Source organism: Ailuropoda melanoleuca, chromosome 11, assembly GCF_002007445.2.
Source record: "Ailuropoda melanoleuca isolate Jingjing chromosome 11, ASM200744v2, whole genome shotgun sequence".
In the NCBI taxonomy this organism is placed as follows: Eukaryota; Metazoa; Chordata; class Mammalia; order Carnivora; family Ursidae; genus Ailuropoda; species Ailuropoda melanoleuca.
The window spans coordinates 46045330-46058941 of NC_048228.1; the positions used below are offsets into that span (position 1 = coordinate 46045330).

Genomic DNA, 13612 nt, shown 5'->3' on the forward strand with positions numbered 1-13612 from the left:
AAAACGTTTGTGCTCTGATGTGTTTTATGCCTACGTGTGTGTGTGTGTATGAGAGGGATAAATCCTATCCTTAATGAGTTCTCTCACCTATTGCAATTCTTTAAAAAGATCTATTTATTTTAGAGAGAAAGAGAGAGATAACGGGAGTAGGGAGGGGCAGAGGGAGAGAGAAATCCAAGCAGACTCCACACTGAGCATGGAGCCCTACACAGGGCTTGATCTCATGACCCTGAGGTCGGGGCCTGAGCTGAAACCAAGAGCCAAGCACTTAACAAACTATGCCACCCAGGCACCCATCGCCTATTGCAATTTTTTACTTAGGGTTAAAAGTACGATCTTGCAAACTTTCTGCTGGTGAGAAGCAAATGATTAATAGTCTTCTCTCTTTTGTGGACAGCATCAGATGGACCCTTCAAGTAATTTCTACAATTACCGAACAGCTCTTCGTGGGGCAGCACAAAGGTCTTTAACGGCTCACAGCAGCAGAGAGAAGGTATGTGCTGGGAGTTTTACTCATGGTAGAGTTGCCATGTGTTGCACTGAAATGCAACGTGAACTACTGCCCCGAGCTGCTTTAACCTGTTCCCATCTAAGAGAGAAGTTGATATACTATGGAAATGTTTATGCTTTGCCACACAGAGAAGGGGAATGCTAAAGGAAGGCACCGTGTTATTATCCATTATAAATGGATATTACTGTGTTATTATTGCATTATTTAAATGATCGTTTTGTAATATGTCTTAGTTGTTTTTCAAGCAATAAATTAAGTCTTATGTTAAGATGACTGATAGATTAATTTGGTTTAATTGAAAATAGACATTTCAGCTCTGCACAAGGTAGCTGATTTAGTGTAACCTTTTTTCTTAAAAGAATTAGCTTACCTCCCATGGTTAAGTCATTTATTTTCAGAAAGTAGGTTAGTTGCTATAGCGTTAGGCCTGCTGTTTTAATTGGATATATGGGTGGCAGAAAAAGTATAGGGATGATATCTGAGAAATTAATGGTCCTTACTCTATCTACTGTTCCCTGAAACAGTTTAATACTACCCTGGATCTACCATACCGTCGACTCTGAGGGTCCTTTCTTGGCCCATGTCAGTGGCCTATTTCCTTAGGTAGAAAGGAAAAGTCATTTTGACATTTAAGGATCATGATATTTGCAAAGTAAATACCTGGTTATGGTAAATGGGCTGATGAAGTTGTTTGATGAAAGTTACGTTTCACTTAGATTCTATCCATCTTTTAAACTGTATCTTCAACAAATTTTTAGAAATGAGGGTAAAAAACGTTTCAGGGCATCTCAATCCCTTCGGCAAAAAAGCTTCAGCCTCAATGATCTATGATAAAAACAAACACAAAAAGAAATGCCACCTTTTGAAAATGTTTAATTGGTTCTAACAAAATCCAAAATATCAGTGCTGATAACATTTGAGAGATACTGTGAATACATTACTGTATTTTTTTTAAATAAAGAGACAAGGTCAGAGAGGAGATGAAGCAGGGAAAACTGTCTCACATTAGCCTGACAGAGAGTACAAGCTCTTAGGTTTTACTTGCCCAAATCTCAGCATCCCTGTGACAAGACTGAGAAAAAAATTGAATCAGAAGTTTCTTCAGCTTCAGGAAATCAGCACATGGGGGGCTGTCTGCGCCCTCTCATTCCCCCTCCCAGCTGGATGCGAGGCTCTGTCTGCGGGACCCTCCAGGAGAGCCAGGAGGCTGTGGAATCCTGTCTCTAGCAGGGAGCTGGAGTCCTGGCCAAAGTCATTCTGAAGTCCAGCCCCCCAGAAAGACTGTACTTGTGGGACTCTAATAGCTCTTTCCAGAACACAATCCAAAGTATTTACCCTTTCACATCATTTAATAAATTCTGTCCGCTTTAGTTCTGTTGTTCTTTTAAACCAGTTCTGTGTGAGCATATGAATTGTACTCTCGAGTTCATAAAACAAATGAAATCACCACCATAAAAAAAATGCCATTGCTTTTTCACAATTGGTCTCAAAGGCTATGAATGAAAACATTTCTGGGTAAAATGCATCTTTTATTCAGGAGAGTTGGGGTTTATTTTTCCTTTTTTGAAGTGAGGAGAAACTCTCTTTATTCCTAAGTAATTTAAAAATCTTTCTAGCAACATGGTTCGGGGTAATAGCATCTTTAATATTCTTTCAAATTGTAAGTTTATGTGGCCAAGGTGGCACATCTCTAGGTTCCATATCATAGAACAAATCAATTCTGTCTTCCACATAGAGGCCCTTAAATGATCTTTAAATAGCTATTTTTCCTATGGGTACTCATGCCTCCAGGTTTTTAACCATTCCTCATGTGATTCCATGGATTTAAATCCTTTTACCGTTCCATTTATGTTTGTGGGAACTCGTTCCTGCTCAACAGCATTCATTTCTAGGCATGAAATGGATAATGCCTCCAGGTGTATTTGCCAAGTCTCTGAATGAAGAATATTTTGAAAGAGGGGTGCCTGGCTGGCTCAGTTGGTGAAGCATGCATGGAACTCCTGATCTCAGGGTCGTGGGTTCGAGCTCCATGTTGGGGGTAGAGATTCCTTAAATAAAATTTTAAAAAATATTTTGAAAGGGAATTAGAAAACATTATTACTTGAGAAGTTCTCCCATTAAAGACATCATTGGCAGGATCTCCCAGAAACCAGGCTTTTACTCCCTCCTATCGGTAACCCATACATCTACCTTAGTGCCTGGAAATCCAAAGTCCTTATTATCTCCTGATTTTTATTATGTTAGATTTGTTGTAGGGGCTGCAGATATGAAGAGAACTATCAAGGAGTAAATTAGAAGTTGAAGAGCCTGTGAGACTTCTTTCTGGCATGTGGGCATAAGGAACGGAACAGTGAAGAGAGATTACGTATATTTCTATATTGTGTGGCTCCCAGGCTATCCTAAAACAGGTGGTGGGCCTGGGCTGGTTTGCGGGCCACCATTTGTAGACTCCTGGCTTGTACTGCCAATAACTGTGGGGCCGCATCTTAAGCCAAGGTCCAACAGAGCCCAAAACCCAAGCTTCCCATCAGAGGTGGTCTTTCGAAGAAGTGGAGTCCGGGGTGTGCTTTTTCATTGTTACAATGGCTGTTCAGTCCTAAAATAAAGAGGATTAGCCAGTAATATTTGAAGGGGAAGGTAATGAGGGGATCTTTACTGATTCAGCCTGAGAGACTCCCATAGACAATAGCAAGTGATTAAAAGTGCCCTCAAAGACGACGCCGTCAAAGCTGCAGATTCACTTCGGCGATTCCAGCCACCAATGAAATTAAAAATAACCAAAGCTTGTGGTTTTTAAATGACTTTCGGGGGAAATCTGAATTTATCTCTTTTTTTTTTTTTTTAAGATTTTATTTATTTATTCGACAGAGATAGAGACAGCCAGCGAGAGAGGGAACACAAGCAGGGGGAGTGGGAGAGGAAGAAGCAGGCTCATAGCGGAGGAGCCTGATGTGGGGCTCTATCCCGGAACGCCAGGATCATGCCCTGAGCCGAAGGCAGACGCTTAACTGCTGTGCCACCCAGGCGCCCCTGAATTTATCTCTTGAAGTGAAAATGGATACTTCATATTTTTGCGTATGAGCCCAAATGTATGTTTTCCAGGGCTCCCATCCATTTGGTGTATACGTACTCCATGAGTCATAGGCTTAGGGAAACTTCAAAAACCTGCTCTTGGGTAAACAGCAGAGGCCCACAACTTGTGTTTGGAGCACGGTTCACACTGTAGCAAATTTAGAATCTTCAAAAACTTGTTGGCATTTGAGAAAAGGTGGAGTTACCATGTGTGAGCTTTGTTCTTTGTTTGTTATGGGCTCAGTAGGATTTAGGATAGTTTCTCAGAGATTATTATTTTAGGTTAATTAATTAAATACCACCTCATCAAATCAAAGACCCAAGGCAGGTGAGTCTTACTGGAGGTTTAGTTCCTCAAACAGCCATTAATCCTAATTTACACATTTATATTCCTCCTCCACTTGGACACACCTCACAACATACTGTGCAAGGTACTGCCTAGGTGATTTCCCATGAGAACAGGTGCCTCCGTGTTCTGTCTTATGAAGGGCAGGTTTACCCAATAGGAAGTTGCCAGCAACTATTACCTAAAACCCTGAGCTCTCACGTTATCTTGAGCAAGGGTGAAATGTCCATCTAAAAAGAAATTCATCTAAAATGTAGACGTCTAAATGATACAGTAATACAGATTTCTACATATCTTACAATCTTGGTACCTGCAGCGACAGGTGTTCTATTAATAGTTTGCTCTAATTAAGGGATCGCTAAATGAAAAGCAAGAGTTCTTTTAGCTCTTCTTCCATTGATCAGAGCTAGAACTTTTAGATTTATGATACGCTGTTGCAGTGGGGAAGACTGCAAAAGCGACATGAAGCCACCCACCTCCTAATGCTTGTTGTCTTTGCTGGGGTTTGGTTATTAATAGCATTTGCATCTATAGCAAAATTATGCAAGGGAGAAAACTGCTGTCACGGGTGGTGAACAAAACACTGTGTCTTAATTCATCGTAGCCTATTATGTAAGCCAGTACTACTGTCGCTCATGCATTTCTTGTATTGTTTGATGAGAGGCTGAATATCTATTTGCCCAAGCAAACCCAAATCTTTTCTTTTCTCTAGATTGTGATACCATTCTTCAGTCTTTTAATCAAAGATATTTACTTCCTCAATGAGGGCTGTGCCAACCGCCTTCCAAATGGCCATGTCAACTTTGAGGTAAGGGTAGGCCACAGAGTCTGAGCACGGAGAGGGGTCAGCCTCTCCAACGTTCCATTCGGGGCCAGGCAGCCTGCGCAGATTCTGAAGTTCTAGAACCCAGTTTTCTCTTTGTTGTTTTGTAAGAAAATAACACTACCGAGTAGAATAAATTAGCTGCAACATTGTTATTGATTATTATCTGGAGGTATGTGAGTAAATGTTTACCTGTTCCTCACAAATACCTATAGCTAGTTTTTATTAAATTAAGAAAATTATGTAGTTCAGTTGATTCGAAGCCAGAGGAAAAGATTAAATGGAATGCTTATGATTTTTTATGACCGCTTTTCAATTTTCTTTTTTCTTAGAAATTTTGGGAACTGGCCAAACAAGTGAGTGAATTCATGACGTGGAAACAGGTAGAGTGTCCATTTGAGAGGGACCGGAAAATCTTGCAATATCTGCTCACAGTGCCAGTCTTCAGTGAAGATGGTGAGCAAGCCTAGCAGCTGGGGCTGCCCCCAGCATCCCCAAACCCTGCAATTAGGAAATGGGTGCAAACGTGCCTGCCGTCTGGTTCCTGATGTAACATCAGGCCTGTCTTCTGACCTGGTCCAGCGTAAGAGTTTTCTGTTGCACAGGAAACCGTATGGTTTATCCCTAAAATATTTGCCAGGCACTCACTCTTCACTCATCAACAGATTGTTTCTGTGTTTAAACATTCTTTTTATTTTTAATTTAATTTTATTATTATTATTTTTTAAGATTTTATATATTTGACACAGAGAGAGAGAGAACACAAGCAGGGGGAGTAGGAGAGGGAGAAGCAAGCTTCCCGCTGGTCAGGGAGCCCGACGCAGGGCTCGATCCCAGGACCCTGGGATCATGTCCAGAGCCGGAGGCAGCTGCTTAACTGGACTGAGCCACCCAGGTGCCCCTAAACATTCTTTATAATACTAGAGCTGCAGAGCTTTTGGCACAAATGGAAAGGCTTTGAAGGACTTTTTTCCCCCATGTTTGGACTTGTTTCATTGGAGAAAAAAGGTGTTTTGTTTATGGTATGTTGTTATCAAAAGTAATTTGAAAAAACAAAAATTAAAAAAAAAGAAACCAGTTAGTTGCTACCTGCTGCTATTTGAAAAAGTAGTGGAAAATCTTCACCTGTTAAAACATTAAGGAATTTGAGGCAGAAACAGTGATTTTACTGAAAAAAATTGATGAGAAGAGAGTTAAAGTTTGTAAAAGACTTAGGGATTTATTCTTTTCATCTTTTATATCCTAATATGCTAGAAATCAAAGGTATTATTAACAGTTTCTCATAGCAGATTGATAGTGTTTTTGATAATGACTGAAGTGCATTTTGCATTAATATTACCCATTCCAGAGGGGACTTGATTGCTATTAACCTCTACCTATTTGTAGATTAATAGCGAGCTTTTAAATCTTTGAATGAGATTCTTTTTGATTTAAAAATAAAGAAAAGGGGCGCCTGGGTGGCACAGCGGTTAAGCATCTGCCTTCGGCTCAGGGCGTGATCCCGGCGTTACGGGATCGAGCCCCACATCAGGCTCCTCTGCTGTGAGCCTGCTTCTTCCTCTCCCACTCCCCCTGCTTGTGTTCCCTCTCTCGCTGGCTGTCTCTCTGTCGAATAAACAAATAAAATCTTTAAAAAAAAATAAAAAATAAAAAATAAAAATAAAGAAAAAATATTAGAAAAATGAAAAAGTGGCCTGGAAAATCTGGCTTTTTTAGTAGGAAAGGTTTTTTAAAAATCAAGGCTACGAGGAAAGGATCCCCGCCCCCCTTTCATCCCCTTCTTCAAAAGAACATAAATGTGAGTGTGTGATAGCATCATGTGGCTTGCGTTTGTAAGCTGTTTCCCCTCATAAACTGTCAGTTAATTAAGTGCCTTTTTGGCCTAGAGGCCCATGGGTTTTTGTTGAGATGGTCAATCAGGCAAAGTAGTATTTTGTGTTCTTAATGAAACTATGATGCTTCTCCGTTATAATGAATATGTTAAAGAGTTTTGCTTTAGGGTTTAGCACGTTAAATAGGAGATGGATGGTGGTGGGTAATATACCAGGAGAAGGCCTCAGTGTTCATGCATTCTTACTTTTGGTTGATTGCAGCACTCTACCTGGCTTCCTATGAGAGTGAAGGACCTGAAAATCATATAGAGAAGGACAGATGGAAGTCCTTAAGGTGAGTCTCTGTGCTTCTCAGCTGTGAACCTCCATAGGCCATGTTGGACTTACTTGAGGAAAGCCACTGCTTTCTGTAGCAAGTCCCCTCCTGTGTGTTCCAAGTCCTCTCTGCTCCTTATCACTTGTCACCTGAATCTTTGTGGCTGAGATCCTCATTGCCATCATTGAGTTTTATCGCCTTTCACTTTTTTATACTGTCAGATATACAGTGACTCTGCTCTCCTTCCTTTCTCACATTACTTTATGGAGTAAGGAACTGAGATTATCCCATAGTATGTGTGGTAGAAAGAGCACTGACTCATTCTCACCAACTAAAAGATAACAAGTTCAGACTCTATTTCTGAATAGTTCTAACACTAAAATTTTATTTGACCTGAGATAAAAGAGACCCAAGTACCAGTTGGTTCAGTAAATCTGAGTGTGTCACTGTTTTAGCGGCTGGATCTTGGTCTCTGTTTTATTTTGAGAGAAAGAGGAAGTTGGGACTTTATTTATTTATCTTTTAGAGATTTACTTATTTGAGAGGGTGGGGAGGGGTAGAGGGAGAAAGAGAGAGAGAGAGTCCTAAGCAGACTCCCTCCTGAGCACAGTGCCTGATGCAGTGCTTGATCTCAGGACCCTGAGATCATGACCTGAGCGGAAATCAAGAGTTGGACGCTCAACGGACTGAGCCACCCAGGTTCCCCCAAAGTTGGGACTTTAAACATAATCGAGAATCTATTCAAATTAAAGAGTTGTGTTAATCTATTGGTATTTTCAAAAAAAATAAGGATAGGTAAATAGGTAAATGTATATTTTAACCATCTGAGATATTTTAACCATCTGAGATATTTTAATAGCTAAAATAGCCCAGGATAAAGTAATCGTATAATCAAAATTGCTCTATTTGTATCTCCACTAAGAGACTCTGGGAACATGTGCCTTTTGGTACCAGGGTGGACAAACACATTTCTCTTCTTCGTAAAGTCATTTAGGAGTCTTCATTGTACTTGATATTGGGCTACGTTTCATGAACCAGGGTATCTTAGGTATATTTGTTTTTGTGTGATTTCATTTGTTTCAAGGGAAAATTTAGATTTTCTGTGTACCTCTCAGTGATGAGGGATGAGGTACACAGGCAACAGAATTATTATCCTTAGAACGCGTCATGGTGAGAGGTAAAGGATCAGAGATGTTTCTTTTATCCCAGACACAAACGTAAAGAAGGTGTGGCCAACACCTGGAATCAAGGGACTGTAATAGGCTTGCTGGCCGGGTGCTCAAATCTACTTTTATGAAATTGTGTGCCTGTCAGTGGCATATTTATATTAAAATTTCGTATTACTCTGTTGGGTTAAAGGATATTTACGGCAATCTTCCGTGTTATTCACCTGTAAAACGTGATTCTCAGCGTCCACACCTTGCTGGATAAGAGCTTTAGGAATGACTCCTTTTTGTTGTTCTTTTTAGGCGAACTTAGCTTTCCGTGTTTCTCCTCTTTTTAATTCCCTTTCTATTTTTTTGTGAGAGCATGAAGTTGATATGGCCCCTGAGGATAGCTTATTAACTTTTGTGACTTTTATAGGATTTTTAAAAAACTAGTAAGCAGGTAAATTGGCTGTACTTAAATGATACCTGGTATCGGCATTGCCTGTGAAATCCAGACACATTAAATAGTCCAAGCCTCCCATGTACTTCTTTTCCAGGCTTTTCTGATTGTTATTCTTTTATGCCATATTCCTAGTGGTGAGTGGTTTGGAAGGGCTTGTAAAGTCAAAGAGTTGATAGTAAAAACTAAAGACCTAATTACACAATCTCTTCCCATATCTATAGATACCATACACACAATATACAACAACAGTTAACATTCAACTGGTTGAAATGTGACCAGAGAATTTGAGAATTTAGAAATATGGAGTGAAAAAGAGGGTGCCTGTACTGGCTTAAATTCAGACACAAATCTATGAATCTGTCTGCAGTTGTGCTCCACTCAAAAGTGTTCAGTAATAACGCCTCTGAAAAGCATTCATTGAGGGGCCAGCCCCAGCACAAATAGAGAGAATGGTATACGGGGAAATATGTATATAAACACTGTGAAGATCTATTCTTGGTATAACAGACTAGTTTCTACATGAAAATTGTTTTTAAGGAGCCTTGAAGAACAAACTCTTGTTTGAGGCTGGGTGTGAGCTCTGCACTCTGCCCTTTCCCCCTCCTGTGTAATCTCAAGGCCCCGCTCCAATGCCTACCCCTCCCTGACCCATATCTGCCCAGAAGGGATCGAAGGCAGTCGTCTTCTCCTGTTACAAGCCAACTGGTTGTTCTGTAGTGCATTGCTTCTCATCCCTACTACAGCGTAAGCCCATGGCGGGCAAGCGTAGGGTCTTTCCTGCCCACTGCGGCGCTGGGCATGTGCTCCTGCCATGCTGTGGAATGACATTGCATTCCTGAAGGTGTTGGCCACATCATAGCAACGACCGAGAGGATAAAGCAGAGAAAATAGGCTACGATCGTTTGCAAAGCTACATGTGTTAAGTGGATACAAAGACTGATTATTCTAGAATGATAGTACCTACCTGAAACGTGTATTACATTAACTTTGAAGGCAATTAGATAATTTCCCATAGACGCTTTTCTTGCTGGCCCTAGCCCTCGTCGTTCAGACACTTAGGCTCAGCAGTGACAGTGACAAATACACCTCTGAGGGTAGACACCTTTCTCGTCACTGGCTATTTAAATGCTCTCAATGGGCACTGGAATGTGAAGATGCTTCTGTTTACTGAGTAAGCTCACCTGTGATAAGACCAGTGCAGATGTAAAAGCTTTTCATAATTAATGACTTTTGTTTGTCTTTTTGTTTTTGTTTTAATATAAAGCCAGTCAAAATAAAGATTTACCTATGAACAAAGCTTTTGCCACCTCCATTAATAAATATTTATTTGAAGTGACTGGGAGTCACTAGTACAAAAACTAGGACGTCAATGCTTAACATTTTTTTCCTTCTTTTTTTTTTTAAGAGAGTGAGAGAGCATACATGGGGAGGTGGGGGCAGAGGGAGAGAGAGAGAATCTCAAGCAGACTCCCCTCTGAGCGGGGAGCCCCACGCGGAGCTGGATCTCACAACACTGAGATCATGACCTGAGCCAAAATCACGAGTCGGAAGGTTAACCTACTGAGCCACCCAGGTGCCCTTCTTCCTCTTTTTAACTCTGTGTGATCAAACTTGAAGCCTAGGAGAGGCGAAGCTAGTGTTAGGCAAGACATTTTAATCCGAACTGAAATCATCTGCCGCATTTGTCCCCTTGCCGTCTTCTTTATTCCTCAGGTCCAGCCTCTTAGGCAGAGTTTAAGGAATGGGATGCTGATCATCGCTGCTGCTGCTGCTGTGTCACATGGATCGCTGAGGGGCTGGCCTTTGTGTTTTGGCGTCCAGTTCTACAAACCATCCTGCTAAGTCCCCGCAAGCAAGCTGGCTCAAGAGCAGATGGGGAACTTATTTCCCACAGCTGACAGACTGACTCGGATTTCGGGAGACTGAAATGTTCACTGAAGACACTTGAGAAAGAATCCTCCACCGGTTCCGGCTCTGCACGTGATTCATCTTCTGGAATTTCCATGTGAATCACAGCTCTGCACTTGGATGGAGTTTTCTTTTGTGTGCGTGTTTTTTTTTTTTTTTTTTTTTAATTTGGTTGAACATTTGCTGCTAATGGGACTTGCCCAGCAGAGTGCTGGCTCTTAGGAAGCCCATGTTTCTTTGTTAACTTAAATGAAAAAGGGAGAGGAGGGAGGGGAGACAAACTTCCATGTAGATCCCAACTTCAGCTCCACGGTATTGCCAAGAGGGGTAAGACTGGTTCAATGCTGACTCTGGACTTTGTTTCCCCTTTAGTGTGTGCTGTGTTTTGAATTCCTCTCCTCCCTCTTCCTGCAAGATTTTGAGTTGGCTGCTGGTTAGCAAACTCCTTTTTACCCATATAAGTTATTTAATATAATGAAGCTCAACACTGTGGTAGGAAAATAGCCACTGGGAAAAAAAAAAAAAAGCAGAGTTTGTCATTGGACTGCTTAACGTTCTAGAAGGACTTTTTGTTTTCTCTGCCCTTCTGAGCTGTTTACAACTGACCACTGTGTTCTACAGATGTATTTTTCAGTAGTTTTTTTGTTACTTAGTTTTCCATCATGCCCATTTTTTTCCTCTTGTAAATTTAAATGATCTGACTTTAAGGGTCTTGGAAAAAAACCCATGGCCTAATTACAATTTAATTTTTTGAACAGACTGTTATTTTTCATTATGTTTGGGAGTCTGTTGGTGACTAAACATGTGAACAAAGAATAAATTGGAAAAGTTAACACCCCCCCACCCCCCACTGCAGCAGGGAACGAAAACAAATGAAAAACATCTTGCTGTTAATGCAAAGGTTAATCTAATTGTGAAATAGTTCACCTTGTTAAACATCTCAATAAGTCTGTAGTTGCTCTGCAAACAGCCGCTATATTTATTTACTCTAGGAGAAACTGTAGAGTAGTAAACTGTGCTAATGAAAAAAAACAAAACATCATGTTCAAAACAGAGATGTATTTGAGAACTTACTGACATGGTTTCCAGAAACAGAGCCTGTGTGTGTCTGCTGCACGTCGTCTCAGCAGACCGGAAATGTCTCCAAGTTGTCCCTTTACAACCCTCAATATATTTCACACTCTGCGGCCAGGAGGTGTGGCGTCTCTCTTTTCTTGCATGGATGGGGTTGTTGGGGGAGGGGGGGCTGTTGTCAAAGCAACTCAACTCAAGTGACTGGCTAGGAGTGTGTCTGTCCTTGAGGAAGTGGCCTTGAGGAGAATGTGTGTAGACACTCTTTTCTAAAGATGGATCAGAGCAAGCATTTAATAAATAGCACTTGCCAGGCACTTTCCAAGTGTTTAGCATGGGTCACCATCCCCACTTTTTAGGTGTGGGAACGGGCATATTAATAATAGTAATAATAGTACTACTACTCCTACTAATTTGTCCAAGGCCACTTAGCTGTTGAGAGGCCCCAAAATTTGAAGGAGGCCTTCTGAATACAGAGGCCAGGCTTTAAACCATGCTGCCAAGCCTTCTTCAAACTTGCAAACAGCCCGGGGATCTCGCTTCGGTGAGGATTTGGATTCTGTAGGTCTGGGGTGGGGCCCAGAGGTTGCTAATGCTATCGGTCCTGGAATCCCTTAGAGTAGGAAGGCACCCTACAGTACTGCTACCTTTCCCTGAGGAATGCCTCTCCCTGAGCTCTGTGCCCCTTTCCCTGTTGCCATGACAGCGGTGCTGTTTCTCTCTCAACCATCCACCTTCAGGGTCAGCTAACTATGGGCTGCCGGCCAAATCTGCCACAAGTAACAATGGTTGAAAAAAATCAAAAGAATAAAATTTTATGATTTGTGAAAATCATTGAAATTTAAATTTCAGTGTCCATAAATAAAGGAGCACACAGCCACACTCATCCGTTCATGCCGTGTCTTATAGCTGCTTTCGGCTTTAGAGTCTTCTAGTTGGGGCAGAGACTGCATAGCCTGCAAAGCCTCAAATGTTCACCCTCTGGCCCTTTGTGGAACGTTTGCTGACTGACCCCTGATCTCAAGTGGTCGTTTTGAGCATTACATAAATAAGTTTGCAAAGATGCTGTAAGCTCTCTGTTAGAGCATTAGATACCTACATGTGGTTGCCGGAAAAATTTTACTAAAGTGGTACTGGGCTTAAAAAACAATGTGATGCTAAGGCTATTTAAACAAAAAGTTTTCACGGAAAGAGTTGCCATTCTCACACATAGCCTCTTGTCTTAATATCTAGATAAACCCGGGATTTAAACCGCGTAGTTGGCCGATCTGTGGCATTTACTCTTCTCTTCGTGCCGTGCATTTGGACTCCCCAGCAGGTTATCAATCCCTGTCTTACTGGCGGGGCTGGACGGAAGCCTCGGTGAACAGCGTAAGCAGCACTGGCCCATGTCAGTCAGTGCATTTCGATTCAGGAGGTGATCTGCCCAGGCTCACCCGACATCCCAGAGCAGGCTCTGCGCTGAGCCTGGAGGAGCCTCCGAACAACCTGGGGTTGGTAGGGAAAGAAGAATGTACCTCTCTCTGGGGGAAGTGTCCCCGGTGTTCGCGGACACAGGCCTTAGCTCCCCAGGGGCGGCCTGCCTTTCATCTCACAAAGAACATCCTTGGATACCGTCATCCAACCTTGGGCGTTTGATGGTTTTCAGCTTTACCCCGACACACGGCCTGGCTCCGGCACCCCCGCCCGGTGCCTCCCCCCGTCTTGTGCTTTTCTCCCAGCACACTTCTCTCTGGGCTTTTCTTTTTCTAACTGCCGCCCATATGCGTCCTGCACTTAGAAGCTCTAGAAACCACTACCCGCCGTTGGGGGCTGAGTCGCACCCTCTACAGGAATGTTGGGCAATGTTGGGAGGTCTGCTACCACCCTCACCCGCTGCGGGGGTACGTTGTGTTTACTTTGCACCGCCAACAAAAGACCGTGCCTGCCTCCTTTCCAAACATCTCTTACTATCCTGACTGAGAGTGCACAACTGGGGGTAATTTTCTTTTGGAGCTGAGGGTTCAAAGGAATTCCTAAATTCGTTGCCTAGAAAAAAAAAATGTGAGTTACCTGGAAACTAGTAACTAAACATAAAAAACTCGAAGATACTCTGGTAGCAACTCTGTCAGCTTTCCCCTTA

General features: G+C 42.0%; 1 protein-coding gene across 1 annotated transcript in view; it reads left to right on the plus strand.

The window, feature by feature from the left end:
* The window catches only part of RASGEF1B (RasGEF domain family member 1B), a 37501-nt gene extending 25895 nt beyond the window's left edge, over positions 1-11606 (plus strand). Inside the window, exons 10-14 of the mRNA XM_011218947.3 lie at positions 398-493; positions 4642-4737; positions 5085-5208; positions 6846-6918; positions 10225-11606. Coding sequence (XP_011217249.1) covers positions 398-493; positions 4642-4737; positions 5085-5208; positions 6846-6918; positions 10225-10249 — 414 coding nt within the window. The 3' untranslated portion in view covers positions 10250-11606. The remainder of the gene's footprint in view (positions 1-397; positions 494-4641; positions 4738-5084; positions 5209-6845; positions 6919-10224) is intronic.
* The last annotated feature ends 2006 nt before the right edge of the window (positions 11607-13612 follow it).